A 12,282-nucleotide genomic window follows, 5' to 3' on the forward strand; every position below is an offset into this window, starting at 1 on the left:
GCTTTCCTGCTGCCCTAGCACTGGTTGGGTGGGGTTGCTTGCTCTGATTCTGTGTGAGAGAAGGTGACTGGTTTTTCTGAAGACAAGTGATGATATGTGTGGACAGTCCTGGCAAGATCCTGCTTTCTGGATTGGACAAAGTAAATTCATCCTCTGAAAAAATCTATCCAGAGGGACAGGACTCTTTAGGAATATATAGTTATCAGTCTCTGTAATCTTAGGTGCCTATCACCTGTATCCAAGTTGTAAAATACAGATGTCCAGAGGGGCTAGAGCCATTCAATAAAGCTGCTGCAATAGTTCTTTACATTAATACTGAGTTCGAACACATCACTCCTGCACTCACTGCTCTGGAAAACCACGTGCAGCTCCCAGACCTGGAGAGCATTGGGGAAAATAAAAGACAGGCTGAAGCAGGGCTGAGGATCCTGACAGTCCCCATTTGGGACCCAAGAAAGGTGGTGCTGGGGAATTGTTTTTGGCCTCTGTGGCAGCGTTTGGCTTGCTAGTTCCCAGTATTTACCTAAATATATTTTGGATTGCTGCAGCTCCTATTGTTTGTGATAAAGGCTTGGACAAAAAGATCTATTGACCAGGCAGTCCTGACCATCCATCTCTTCCTCTCTGAACAGCCAGGCTGTGGTGGAAGTGATGCTGCTGAGCCACTGCTCTGCACCAGGCTGGCACAGAGTTGTGCTCCCTGAGAGGTAAAAGGTGTGATGGCACCACAGATCCTTTTGTCTTTCTCCCCACATGCACACGAGAATCACTGTGTGAGTACAGAGCAATGTGTGACAGGCTCTGAACCTGGTTCAGATGATGATCTTGCTCCCACGGTTTGGTTTAGCAAGGAACAGTCTCTGCCAGGTTTGAATATTCATGACATTGAAGCCTCACAGAGCAGAGAGATTATCACAGAAAAAGGTTCTGAATTTTATACATTTTTCAAAAAAAATGAAGTCAACTATTGAGTGGAGAAAATCTTGTGACAGGAGGAAAAACACATGGGTTTCTCAGGAAAAGTGAAATATTTCCTGTAGTTATTGTTTGAGCTAAACTTTTTCTGCTTGTTTAATGATGAAAAATGGTGTGTGATGCAATTAGATAACACACAGAAAATAGTCATATTTCTGGAATAAAATACATAAAAACTTCTGTTTTGAAGAATTAGCCAGGGAAAAAATGATGTGAGATTTCAATATAGATTCTTTTTAATGTAGTTAGGAGTACAATATTAAGGACTGACAGTAAAGTTGGCCAACAATAAATGGGAATTGTAGTTACCTGTTTTAACATGTAGTTATATGTTTTAACTCAAATTGAAGTATTTAATCGTTTTATAGGAGGCTTTCTTTTCAAGCAGTGGAGTACAGAAGTAACATTATCATTTCAAAACTGAATATATTTTTATAAATTTTTATACATGTTCCTAATTCCTAACCATGTGTTCCTAATTTTTATTTTGTTTTTCTCAGTTGAACTTTCCCTGTTTCTGACAATTCCTGTTCCCGATCCTGCTGTTGTGAAAGGTGCGGGTAGGTGTCATCTGGCTGGATCCAGGGACTCAAGACAGTGCAGAAATTCTGGCTGTGCTGGGTCTAGGAAGATTTCAGAAGCCCGGGTGCGAGTGGTGCCTGTAGAGCACAGGCAGGCAGGGGCTGGAGCGATGGGGGCGATGCCGAGGCAGAGCGCCGAGCGCCGGGACGAGCAGGGACAGGAGCCCCAGTGTCCCTGGGATCTCTGCGGGCTTCGGACGTGTCCGCTTGCCGGACTGGCTGATGAGAAGAGCTGAAGTGTGGAAGTCATTAACTTCACCCGGATGGAGAAATTGTCCCGTGCTTCCACTCCAAAGGCAGCCTGCGGTGGCTTCCTCCGCAAGAGGAACGCCTGCGGTGCTGGCCCTGCCCACTGCCGCTCACCGACCTCGCGGCCGCTTCCTCCTGTCCCCGCTGTGCCCCCTCCGCCGCTCCCTCCTGTCACCCCTCGTTTGCAGCAGCTCACATCAGCGCGGAGCCGCTGGCGGCTCGCCCGCGGCTCTCCCATCACCGATCTGTGCCCCGGGGAAATCAAGGAGCTCTCGGACAATGGGGACATTGTACCCGGGTTCCTGTGCCCTGGCGGGGGAAGGGAGCCGGTCCTGCAGAGCGACAGCCCCGTGTCCCCACACCTGGCAGTTCATGAACCAGATGACGGGGGACTGATGCCGCAGACATCAGCGCGGAGAGAAGTTTTGGTGGGAGTGAATTGTGACAGCTTTTGGCTGGTGAGATAATTGAGGGGAACCGAGTGTTTTGAGCTGGTGAGATAATTGAGGGGAACCGAGTGTTTTGAGCAGTGTAATAAAAGGGGTCCAGTATCTGAGGTCCACCACGCACAAAAATTAGGAAAGCATGTGACCAAGATGTCTCTGATATGAATTGAATACATGATGTGATTCATAACCTGAAGTAAAACCTCTGCCTGGGGTTTTGGTGGATTTGCTTCTCTACTCAACACTTGTTCCCCTCCCCACCCCCACCCCCACCCCCCCCGCCCCCTATTTGTTTACTGGCATTAACTTCCTGGGAAGAAGGTTGCCAGTGAGCCTGCTGCATTTCCATGGGGTTCCTCTTTCTCTTGCTTTCTCCATTTCACCTTTCTGGTCTTCCTCTCTCTTTTCCTTCTTTTGTAATGCACAACCTTCTTTCAAACATCCCAAACATCCCACCTCATGTGGGCTTCTCTTGCTTTCTCTGGCATCGCATCTGCTATATAGAGGGTTTATTCTTCCCCTCTGATTGTGCTTTCTCTTGCCTTTCTTAGCATATTTCTGTCTTTTTCTTTCCTCATCCACTGGATTTTCTTTCTTCTTCCTCACACTTTCTTCTTCTGTTTCAGGGAATTTTATTTTCCATTCTCTTATTCTTTGTATCTTTCAGGTTTGCCATCCTCTCTTGCAGTGTCTGCTCCTTCTTTATCAGCTCTTTCCTTCAGTCCATTCGGTCTTCTTCTAGGTGTCTCAACAGACTATAAACTGAAGTCCCATTGCCAGGTCAGAGGTTCTGCCTAGTGTGATGGACAAATAGGATCCTACAAATGAACAGAGGAGTTTATCTGTGTGTGATCACTGGAAATTACATCTACCCTGCCAGCTCCCCCAGCTTCCCCTCTCACTGGTAGAGAGGTGGTGTCTGCTGATCAGCCTGACCTTCCATCTTGGAAAAAGTGATGTTGAGCCCTGCCCATGCTTGGTGAAAGCAGAGACGTGGGATTTTTTTTGTTAGGCAATGTGCACCTTGCCTAACAAACATCTCACGATCCAGTCAAATCTCATCTTCGCAGAAATATTAGAATTAATCATCTCAGATGGGAAACTTACCTCAGATGTAGAGATGTTGCAGTGAATGATTTTTCTGAAGCTCTTTCCATTGGATGTGGATGATAATCCCATATAGGAGAGAGAGTCCTGTGCTGTGAGAGGTACTGTGGGTCAGTTGAGATCCACCCTCACAACATTCACACCTCCACACTTCATGGTGTTGCTGGTCATAGGATTGAGCCTGAATAATTCCCACTCCTGACCATTCAAGCCCAGTCTTAGTGGGTCAGGAATATTCCATGTTTTCTTTTCTGCACTATATATTTTCCAGAGTGCGTGGCATTACCTTGCTCCATCAGTCATATCTCGCCCTAGAGATGGTTGTCTCTTGATGGCAGATGAAGTGGAGTGATTGAAGCACTACTAAGCTGGGCCACTGTAAAATATGCTTTATCAAAAATGAGCCTTGCAAAGAGGGCTGTAATTCTTTTGATCCCCTCCCTTTTTTTTTTTCCCTGTAGGAGTATTTCAGCTATGTAATTAATTTTTTTAAAAAATATCTCTCTTTCCAGGCTTTATATTCTAGTTCTACTCCCTGTAATTCCTGCGGGGTGTGAGGAGGAGGCCTGAGTGACAGGCTAATAACCTGCTCTGGCTCTCGCTCCAAGCCCAGTGGCAGGTGTCCCAGAGTTCCTATTGAATGCCACCATCCCAAAAAAAAATTATCAACAATCTTCCTTCAACAATGATTTATTATTGCCATAATTTGCCTTGGTACAATGAGCTGAAAGTGTATTTCTGCACCCAACTGACAGGTATTTGATGGCTCCAGGTTCCTATTTTATTTAGTCTTGAGCCTAATATGATTTGGTTACCCGCACCCCCTCCTTCCTATCCCTCTTCTCCCTCCCCACCCAACCTTTTCTCATTTTGTTTTGTTTTCTATGAGTGTGTTTCGCATAACCCTGGGCTGCCTGACAGCGCTTGTAAAAACCAGAAGTCGATCTTGCAGTGGCTTTTCACCATTAATCAAGCTGCCTGGAATTGGAAAGTAACACTGACAGGCTTTTATCTTGGAGAGAAGGAGGATGGCAGATGTATTTTATGGTGAATGAGCCTTCACAGCTTCTATTAGACTGGGACTTCAGTGGTACAAGGTGGTGGTTTGGGGGAGGAGGGGAGCGAGGGGGAGGAGAAGCCGGGGAGCAGCCTATAGATAAATAGATCCGTCAGTCAGGCGACGTGGAGGTCTCCAGGCAGCCAGCCATTGTAGGTGACAGAAAAGGCAATCAAAGACAAAACAAATCAAAAGGTACATCTTATCAGCAGCAGGCCAGCTGGACTTCCACCACACTCAGAGGCCCCACTGAGGGCAGGAGAAATTAATCCTGCTGTCGAGGCCAGAGAAATTGTTGCTGCTGAAGGTCCAAGTTCAGGCGAGCAGAGGTGGCCAACATTAAAGGAGAGGGAGAGCGGAGGGCGGGAGGAGAGGAGCGGGGAAGCGAGAGCTGCTGTCCCACCACCTCTCCCTCCCTCCCTCTCCCCCCCGGCTGCCGCGGGCTCCTGACAAGTGCATTCATCCTGCGATGATAGCTCGGCACCTATGATTGGTACCTTTAATAATATAGCCCTCGCTCAGCTGTCACCCTGAAAGAACAATTTTCCTCATGCTTTTCTTGATGCAAAGATACATCTGTAATGAGAAGGGTGACAGAAAGTGGAAGAGTGGGAAGCCAAGAAAAGTTTGGAAGAACATTAATCTAAAAGTGAAGTTGGAGGTGATGCTGGCTGCTTGAGGTGCCTGTGCCTCCAGCAGGGATCCAGCGGTGGATTTGAAGCTGTTGTGTTTCCTGGCTTTCAGTGCTTTGGGGCCCTCTCTGTGAAGGGAGAGGGATCCTTGGCCCAGCCTTGAACAGGAGCAACTTTGAAAGCCACCATCCTCCTGCATGGCAGAACTGATCATGGTGGGAGGGACTGGCAAGTAGCCTCATGTGCTGTGAGTCCTTGGTATAAACTGGAATGACTCCATTGTGTCTGGATTTATGCTGGGCAGGGATCTCTCTTCACCTCTGCAGCCTGGAGGAAGAAATGTGTGGTTATAGGTCCTGTGACTTTCCCTGCAGCAGGGCCCTACTCACATCCATTTGGTTCATACTTTGGTTTCAGTCAGACTCAATCCACAGTGCCATCATGAGCAGCACTGTGCAGAAACTGCCTTATTTCCCCGGAGGAGTTCTGCCTTCCAGGGCAGGATGTCCTTGTCTCCAGACTGCAACGTGGCTGCCCCTGGCTCACGTGCTCTTGGGGCTCCTCGTGCATTAGTCCAAAGCCTCCCTGAAGCCGTGATTATAGACCAAGCTGCAGTGTTGTGCTGCCTGGAGCCCATGCCCACATGTTCAGTGCCCAGGGCCATCGCAGGAGGATCCCACTGCAGGTGCCCAGCACACCCATCAGCCCCTCCAAGCAATCATGTAGGAGTGAAGCAGCTGGGGAAGTTTGCGGTAGTATATTCCACCCCAGATGTGAAAGAGACACTGTCAGCCCTGTTCTGAGAGGCTGGGGAGAGCAGCAGGTGCTCAGATCTGTGAGATGCACTGAGGAGTTCATTTTGTTGTATTTAGGGAACATGTCTATTTTAATTTAAGGGATAAGCAGCAATGTCCTCAATTGCAGTTATCTCCTGTGGCTTTTAGCAGCTTTCCAGGCTGCCCAGCTCTGCTCTGCAGTTGTCAGTCGCTCTCTGATATGAAGCCCTGGGCTTGAATTCTTTAAGCATTAGCATTTGGCAGTTGGTTCTCTCATTCTATGCTCTCTTATCCCTACAAATGATTTCCTAATCTGCATCTGGTTTTGTTTTCATCCTAATAAAAGTGAGGATTATGTGAAGACCTGTATCAAACAGGTTGTCTGTAAAATCAGGGGTGCTGGTCTCTGTGGTCCACAGTCTCAAATCCCACAGGATCAGCAAGAAAGCAGGGAGGGTTAGGCGGCATCTCCAAAAGAAGTAGTTTGTTCTATCTGGTCTCCAAAAATTCAGTGGTGATTACTCCCTGCTTTCTCCATGTCTTGGTTTGAAAGACAGATATCTGCTAGGAAGGGGCAGGACCTCCCTAGAGATGGAGAATTCAAATCCCCTCCCTCCAAATTATTCCAATTAAAAGGAAAATTAAAGGAGCTTTCAGGCAGAGGTATGGGGGTAGGAATAACAGTTCTTTACTAGTATATATGACAAAACGACAAACAAACAACAACTACAGCATCAATAATAAACAGAACCAAGAACCTTGAGGGCTTTCTTTTACAAAAGCCCAGAGCAGTTTGATCTGGGTGCCCCTGCAGGACTCCGAGAGGCCGAACTGGAAGGAAGGAAAAGTCCCGGGCTGGTGGATGAGATGAGGAGCTCTGCGCTGGCAGCTGGAGGCAGGGGTGTCCCGGCAGGGCTGGGCAGTGCAGGGCTATAGAGTAGCAGGAGAGCCTCAAAGCTCCGAAGAAGCAGCGGCGGTGGTGGGAGAGGCTGGAGAAAACGAGTTCAGGATTCCCGGGTACACAGCAGATGACGACAGATTTTCCCAGGACGAGGCAGAGGCAGAGGGCAGCCTGACCGTCCTCCTCGGCGCTGAGAGCAAGAGTGCCTCCCCCTCCCCCAGATCTGTCTTTTTGCCTTTCCCCAAAGCTAATCATCTCTCCCGTCTGCGGGACACTCCCAGGGACTCAAAAACAATAGGTGTAGCTTCGTGCTGCCATATCCCTCAAGCACTCTTTTTGTCCTGACTAAGTAGTCATTAAAGCTTCTTGGAAACTTATGGGAAAAAATTCTGTGAGAAGAGGGAAAAAAAAACCAAAACCAAATCTAACCCCCCAACACTCCATGAAAGCAGATAACTTCTGCAGACAGTAGCTGGTGGGTGTGTGAACCACATGGCTGGGATAAATGTTGGTAATCATGGGTGGTCTAAACAGTCCTTGAGGAATGTTTCCCTCACGCATATGGAAGAGTTGAACCCAGAATGGATAAGCACAGCTCACGCAGGGAAGCAGAGCTCTGGTCTCCATGCAGATCTTAACAAGAACTCACAGGAGGGGAAACAGGTCCTGCACAATTGGTTTGGTCTGTCCATGCAGGAGCTTCAGAGGATGCTTAAAAGGATGAACCCTTCATATATACTCTGCAAGATGATTCAAATATGTTTTGGTGCTAGACCAGATATATTATAGTGCTAAGATGAGTAAATAATGCTTTTGTCTGGTAACATTTTCTGCAGTCCATGGCCTGGAGCTGTAAGAGCAGGGACCTGTACCTCAAGTGCCCAAGATGATTTTGAAAACTGAACAACATATGTCCCATTCAGGACACATACAAGGTTACTAAACAGTTTTTAAAAAACTTTTCTGCGTTTCTTCGTTTTTGTTGCAATGCTCTGGGGCTCAGTTCAGTCACCTGAACACACTTGAGAGTGAGGTGTGTGTCACAGGACCCCACAGCAGCTCTAGGGGTTGGTAGCTCTGACAGGTGGAGCAGCCTCTGCAGGGGCACAGTGGATGTACATGAGGGCCCTGTGATGAGTGTTGGGACTTTGTGGGCAGTTGCTGCTGTCCTTGGGCAATGTCTTCACTTCCAGAGGCGAATCCACAGTGTTTTGTGGTCTGTGTGATCTGGCAGTGCTGCTCTCACTTTTCTGGACTGCAACAGTGGCTTCAGGTGGGCCCTGGAAGCCACAGATTTGTCTGAAAGCAAAATCTGTTTTGTCCCTTGCACAAGTACTTGATCGCGGAGGGTTACTACCACTGCTTTTGAGGGGGAATAATGCCCCAGGGCAGAAAACAGCAAGCCGGGAATCAAGGAGATGAATTGTTGACCCAGAACACATCAAGTGAGCTGAGCACCCTGTAAGGCAGAGCTTGTAGCCAAGGGAGTTAAGAGCACTGGAGGAGTGACGATTGCAGGGACAGTGCCGCAATTCTAAGGGATCAGGCATGTGCTGGGAATGCTGCTTTTGTCCTTGTTAACACTTGCTTGGCAAATGTCCTGAACAGGCAAATGGCTTGCTGAGGGGAGCCCAGTGCCACCCCCTCTGCTGCATGGCAGCAGCATCTGCCAGAAGCTCTGTCCAAGGCTTGGTGAGGGCAGACCTGATGGTCTTGCCATCGCTGTGTTCCCAAAGCTCAGGAGCCCAGAGCTGGCCTGCTGACTATTTCCTGTGCTGCTTGAACTCAGTCTGGATGTTGTTTCCATGGCAGTTGCCTTCAACAATCCCTGTGGATTCCACCTTCTCACAGGAGACAGATTGTGTCATTTTCCCACTTTTCATTGCAGACTCAGGAATTTGAACTTTCTTTGGGAAAGAAAGCATGTATCAACTACAGATGTGAGCATGCTCTTTTCTTCTTTCCTCTCCCTGCACCTCTTCCTATGCCCAGTTTCCAATCTGAAACGTGCTCAAATCTCTGCTCTTTCCCATTGTTTGCCAGGTTTTAAAACCAGAAACCATCAGAAAACCATCACAAGCTTCCCTGGCTACTGGCATAGTCGCGGGGCTGTCAGCCACTGGAGATGGGCAGTGGCAGAACTGGGAGGCTGATGCCAGGTTTGGAAGTCGGGGCTGGGAGCCCTGCAGTGCCATGCAGGCTGCACAATTACAAGGTCAAGTAAGTGTTATGTCCTCTTCTGTTTGGAAATCCTTAATGGGTACCCAAAATAAAAACCATGTGAAGGTTGTTTACAATGTTTTGCAATAAAAATAAATTCCTTTCTAATTTTGTTGTTTAAAGGGAAAAAGTGTCTGCTCTTTCCCTGGCCTGCTCACTTTATAAAAATGTTGCCACTAAATAGTTTTGTGGCTTTAACTCCCAGGATATCAGTGCTGTTGCTTTGCTGATGTCAATGACTCACTTGGACATGCACAATTAAAAATGTATGTGGATGCAGAGGCTCCAAAGCTATTAATTGGCAGAAGAGATACAAATTGTGAACTGAGAGCCCAAAGTGTGTCTATACCCAGCTCACAGAGCTGGTGCAGAGGATGGCACTTGTTCCTTTTAAAGATACCAAAATGTTAGGCAGGAAAAGCTCCTGTTTGCTTCAGGGCATTGTCAGGCTGGATGATAAGAGTGGAGTTTAAAATAAACTCCTGCTGGTAATGACTCTTGAATACCAGGGTAACTTCTGCAAAGAAATAAAAAGCATCATCATCTTCACCTCTCTGAAATGTTTCCCACCCTGAGGAACACTGGTGTATCTCACACCCCAACTGTGTGCGCAGGCATCGGTACAGAGGAAGGGTTTCCCAAACGAGTGTTTTGCTGGCCCTGCAGGGTGTAAAACAGGTCACTGGTATACCACCAGCACATCCTCTGGCCATCCTGCAGTCTGAAGTAAGGTTGTACCTGGGTGTTGTGCCTGCTGACCCACAGCATAACTCTTACCATGCTTTGAGGTGCTGCATTCACCCTGGTGCTGTTTGTGGGTACCCCAATTTCAAATGGTAAAAGCCAGCGCAAGAAAGGAATCAAAGATTTTTCCACTGAGGGCATCTGGACCAATTTTTGAGATGAGAAGTTTTCAGGATGTGTATAGTCTTGAGTTTTCTTGACAGTAGTGGTTTTCTGGCTGGGTCAGCTTTCAGACTATCTCCCACTTTTCTCATAAAGGTTAATTGTGTTTTATATGCTTTTGGCCACACCAAAACTAAAGACATGGCAGTTGCTGCCCTCAGTGTGTATAAACAGGAGGAATCAACTTTCAGGTATTACCAGACCATGGCATCTGCATAGGAGGCACGCACACTGGATTTATTTGTATCCATTGTCTCAGAGCAGGATCCAAGTGTGGCATCGCTACACATGGAAAGGAAATCACAGCTTATAATATTCAACTGGTTACTATAACCCCCACCCACCCCAGGTTTAATATTGGAACTATTTTTCACATTGAAAACTAAATAGTACAAAATATAGGCTTGCTGTAATTGTTGCTAGATTATGTGTCACCCTGATAAGATGTAACAAATATTTTTCTATACTGCAGGACCCGTTTCCCTGCAAGTAATGGATGGAGAAACTTCTCATAGTGTGTAGGCAATCGGTTGTAAAAACTTCGCTGAGAAGATTAATGCATCAAGTGCAACCTTTGTGGAAAACAGAAAGAAAAGAATTAAAATAATAGTTTGTTTTTTCATGTTTAATATTAATAACCAAACTTATTTTGTGGGAATGTTCCTTGCTGCCTGTACCTTCCTTCTTCAAGGGGCAGCTTTGTGTCAGAAGTATTTCTACTTTTTCTGAAGATCTTTGAGCAGCACCTATTCTATATGGTGCAGTGATTCTTTCAACAGAACTGTTTTTAACATAATATGAAAGATGTTTTTTCATGGGCAAAGCTTTGACACTAGTAAGTCCGCTGGACATTACTTAATAGGCCAGATAAACATTGGCTCACTATTTAGAGTGGAAGGATTTTTCTTTTGTACCACAGCTCTACATCTTCCCTAGGCACTTAATGGCCATCAGAAAGGTGGCACTCTGGGGACAGGGTGCTACAGGGCAAGGGCTGTACAGACATGAAGGTGTAGAAGGGAAAAGTGGGGCCCTTCTAGGAGCAAAACCTGCAGGTAACAGTAGCTCCTCCTGAGCACACTCTGCACCAAGTTCTGCCCATTAGGAGGGTCTTTGCTCCTTTCTGGGGATTCTTTGGGACCAGCCACTGCTCTGCCACAGACTTGGCAGATGTAAGGATGATCTTGCATGATGATGTAATCATTTTATTTTTTTATATTGCTCAAGGTTTGGGAAAACCAATTTAGTTTGATTGCTGCTGCTTTCCCCCCCTGTGTATTTTGAGATCTTGTTTTCTTCTGAAAGTACACCTGTACCTGCAGTCAGTCTCAAGTGACAAGTACCATCAGTCATGAAGTCTACTGTGAAACCAGGGTTGGATGGAGCTGCTTATTTGCAGTGTGTAGTACAGTTCACTTCTTCCCAGGCTGTCGCTATTGGACACAAAATAAAAATGCTTGACTCCAGTCAGAAGGCAGAAGAGAATCAGAAGGCTTTATTTACAATTCATTCAGCCTTTTTTTAACATGCTGCGCTAAAGAGGCAGATTATTGGTCCATAGGATTGATACCTCTCTCCATTGGTTAAGTAACACAACACCTGGGAGAGAGGTTGTTATGGGAAAGGAATATTGTTTACTTAGAAATGTTATGGGAAGAATAGTTATTTACCCAAAGCTGCTTGGGAAAGGAGAAACTGCCGAAGTTTCCCTTGGGAAAGCTAGCAAACTCTCATGCTTCAGAAATATCCAGCCCACACCAGGTCTTTGCTTTTATCTGAGGTCTGGCAGGCTACTCAGCTTGAGTGTTAGAGAATCACTTTACTGTTGTGAAAACAGGTAATTCTCCCCAGTTATACAAAGCGTGAATTTTTATAAAGAACATTTTGTAAGCAAAGAAACAAATGGCTTGCTAAAGTAGAAACAAGTTTTTGCCCCTTCCTGCTGATGGTAAGTAGGAACAGTGGTCTTAACATTTCAGTATTCCAGGAGGTACCACCCTTCACTGGCCCAGTAGGTCTTTTGCTGTGAAGCGAACAAATTTATCACTAAAAAGTCAATGCCATCAAACACTGATTTGGCCTTTGAACTGCTCTGGCATTCAGAATTATTTAGGGCTTATTCAAACTTCTTTCTAAATTGATCAGTCAGATATTTCAGAAAACTCAATGAAAAATTATATTCTTAAATAACTACATTCATCATTGCCAAGAAGAACTTTCAAACTGCAACAGAAAAAAAAATTCAATTTTGATCATGCAGAAGCTTAATTTGCTGTGTCTCTTTCTATGCTGCCATAGCACTAAAACAGAACGTGCCGTCCAGCCACAGTAAAAAGAGATTTTAGAAGCACTGAGAAAATTATTCTGATGGTGTAATTGCAATCTTTATTTATTTGGAGTTAGTATGAGAGCAGATTTTTAGGTTTGAAAGC

General features: G+C 46.1%; 1 protein-coding gene across 2 annotated transcripts; it reads left to right on the top strand.

Annotated features, from left to right (window-relative positions):
• Positions 1-1,534: 1,534 nt before the first annotated feature.
• Positions 1,535-10,508, top strand: LOC134558328 (uncharacterized). Of its 2 annotated transcripts, XM_063412077.1 has the most exons (3): positions 1,535-2,263; positions 8,768-8,944; positions 10,323-10,508. In XM_063412077.1, the coding sequence occupies exons 1-3, from the start codon at positions 1,820-1,822 to the stop codon at positions 10,341-10,343; spliced, it is 642 nt and encodes a 213-aa protein (XP_063268147.1). In that variant the 5' UTR covers positions 1,535-1,819; the 3' UTR covers positions 10,344-10,508. The 2 variants fall into 2 exon arrangements, with proteins under 2 accessions (XP_063268147.1, XP_063268146.1); XM_063412076.1 differs by lacking the exon at positions 10,323-10,508 and having other exon boundaries at positions 8,768-9,071.
• The last annotated feature ends 1,774 nt before the right edge of the window (positions 10,509-12,282 follow it).

This window comes from Prinia subflava, chromosome 14, assembly GCF_021018805.1.
Source record: "Prinia subflava isolate CZ2003 ecotype Zambia chromosome 14, Cam_Psub_1.2, whole genome shotgun sequence".
Taxonomy (NCBI): Eukaryota; Metazoa; Chordata; class Aves; order Passeriformes; family Cisticolidae; genus Prinia; species Prinia subflava.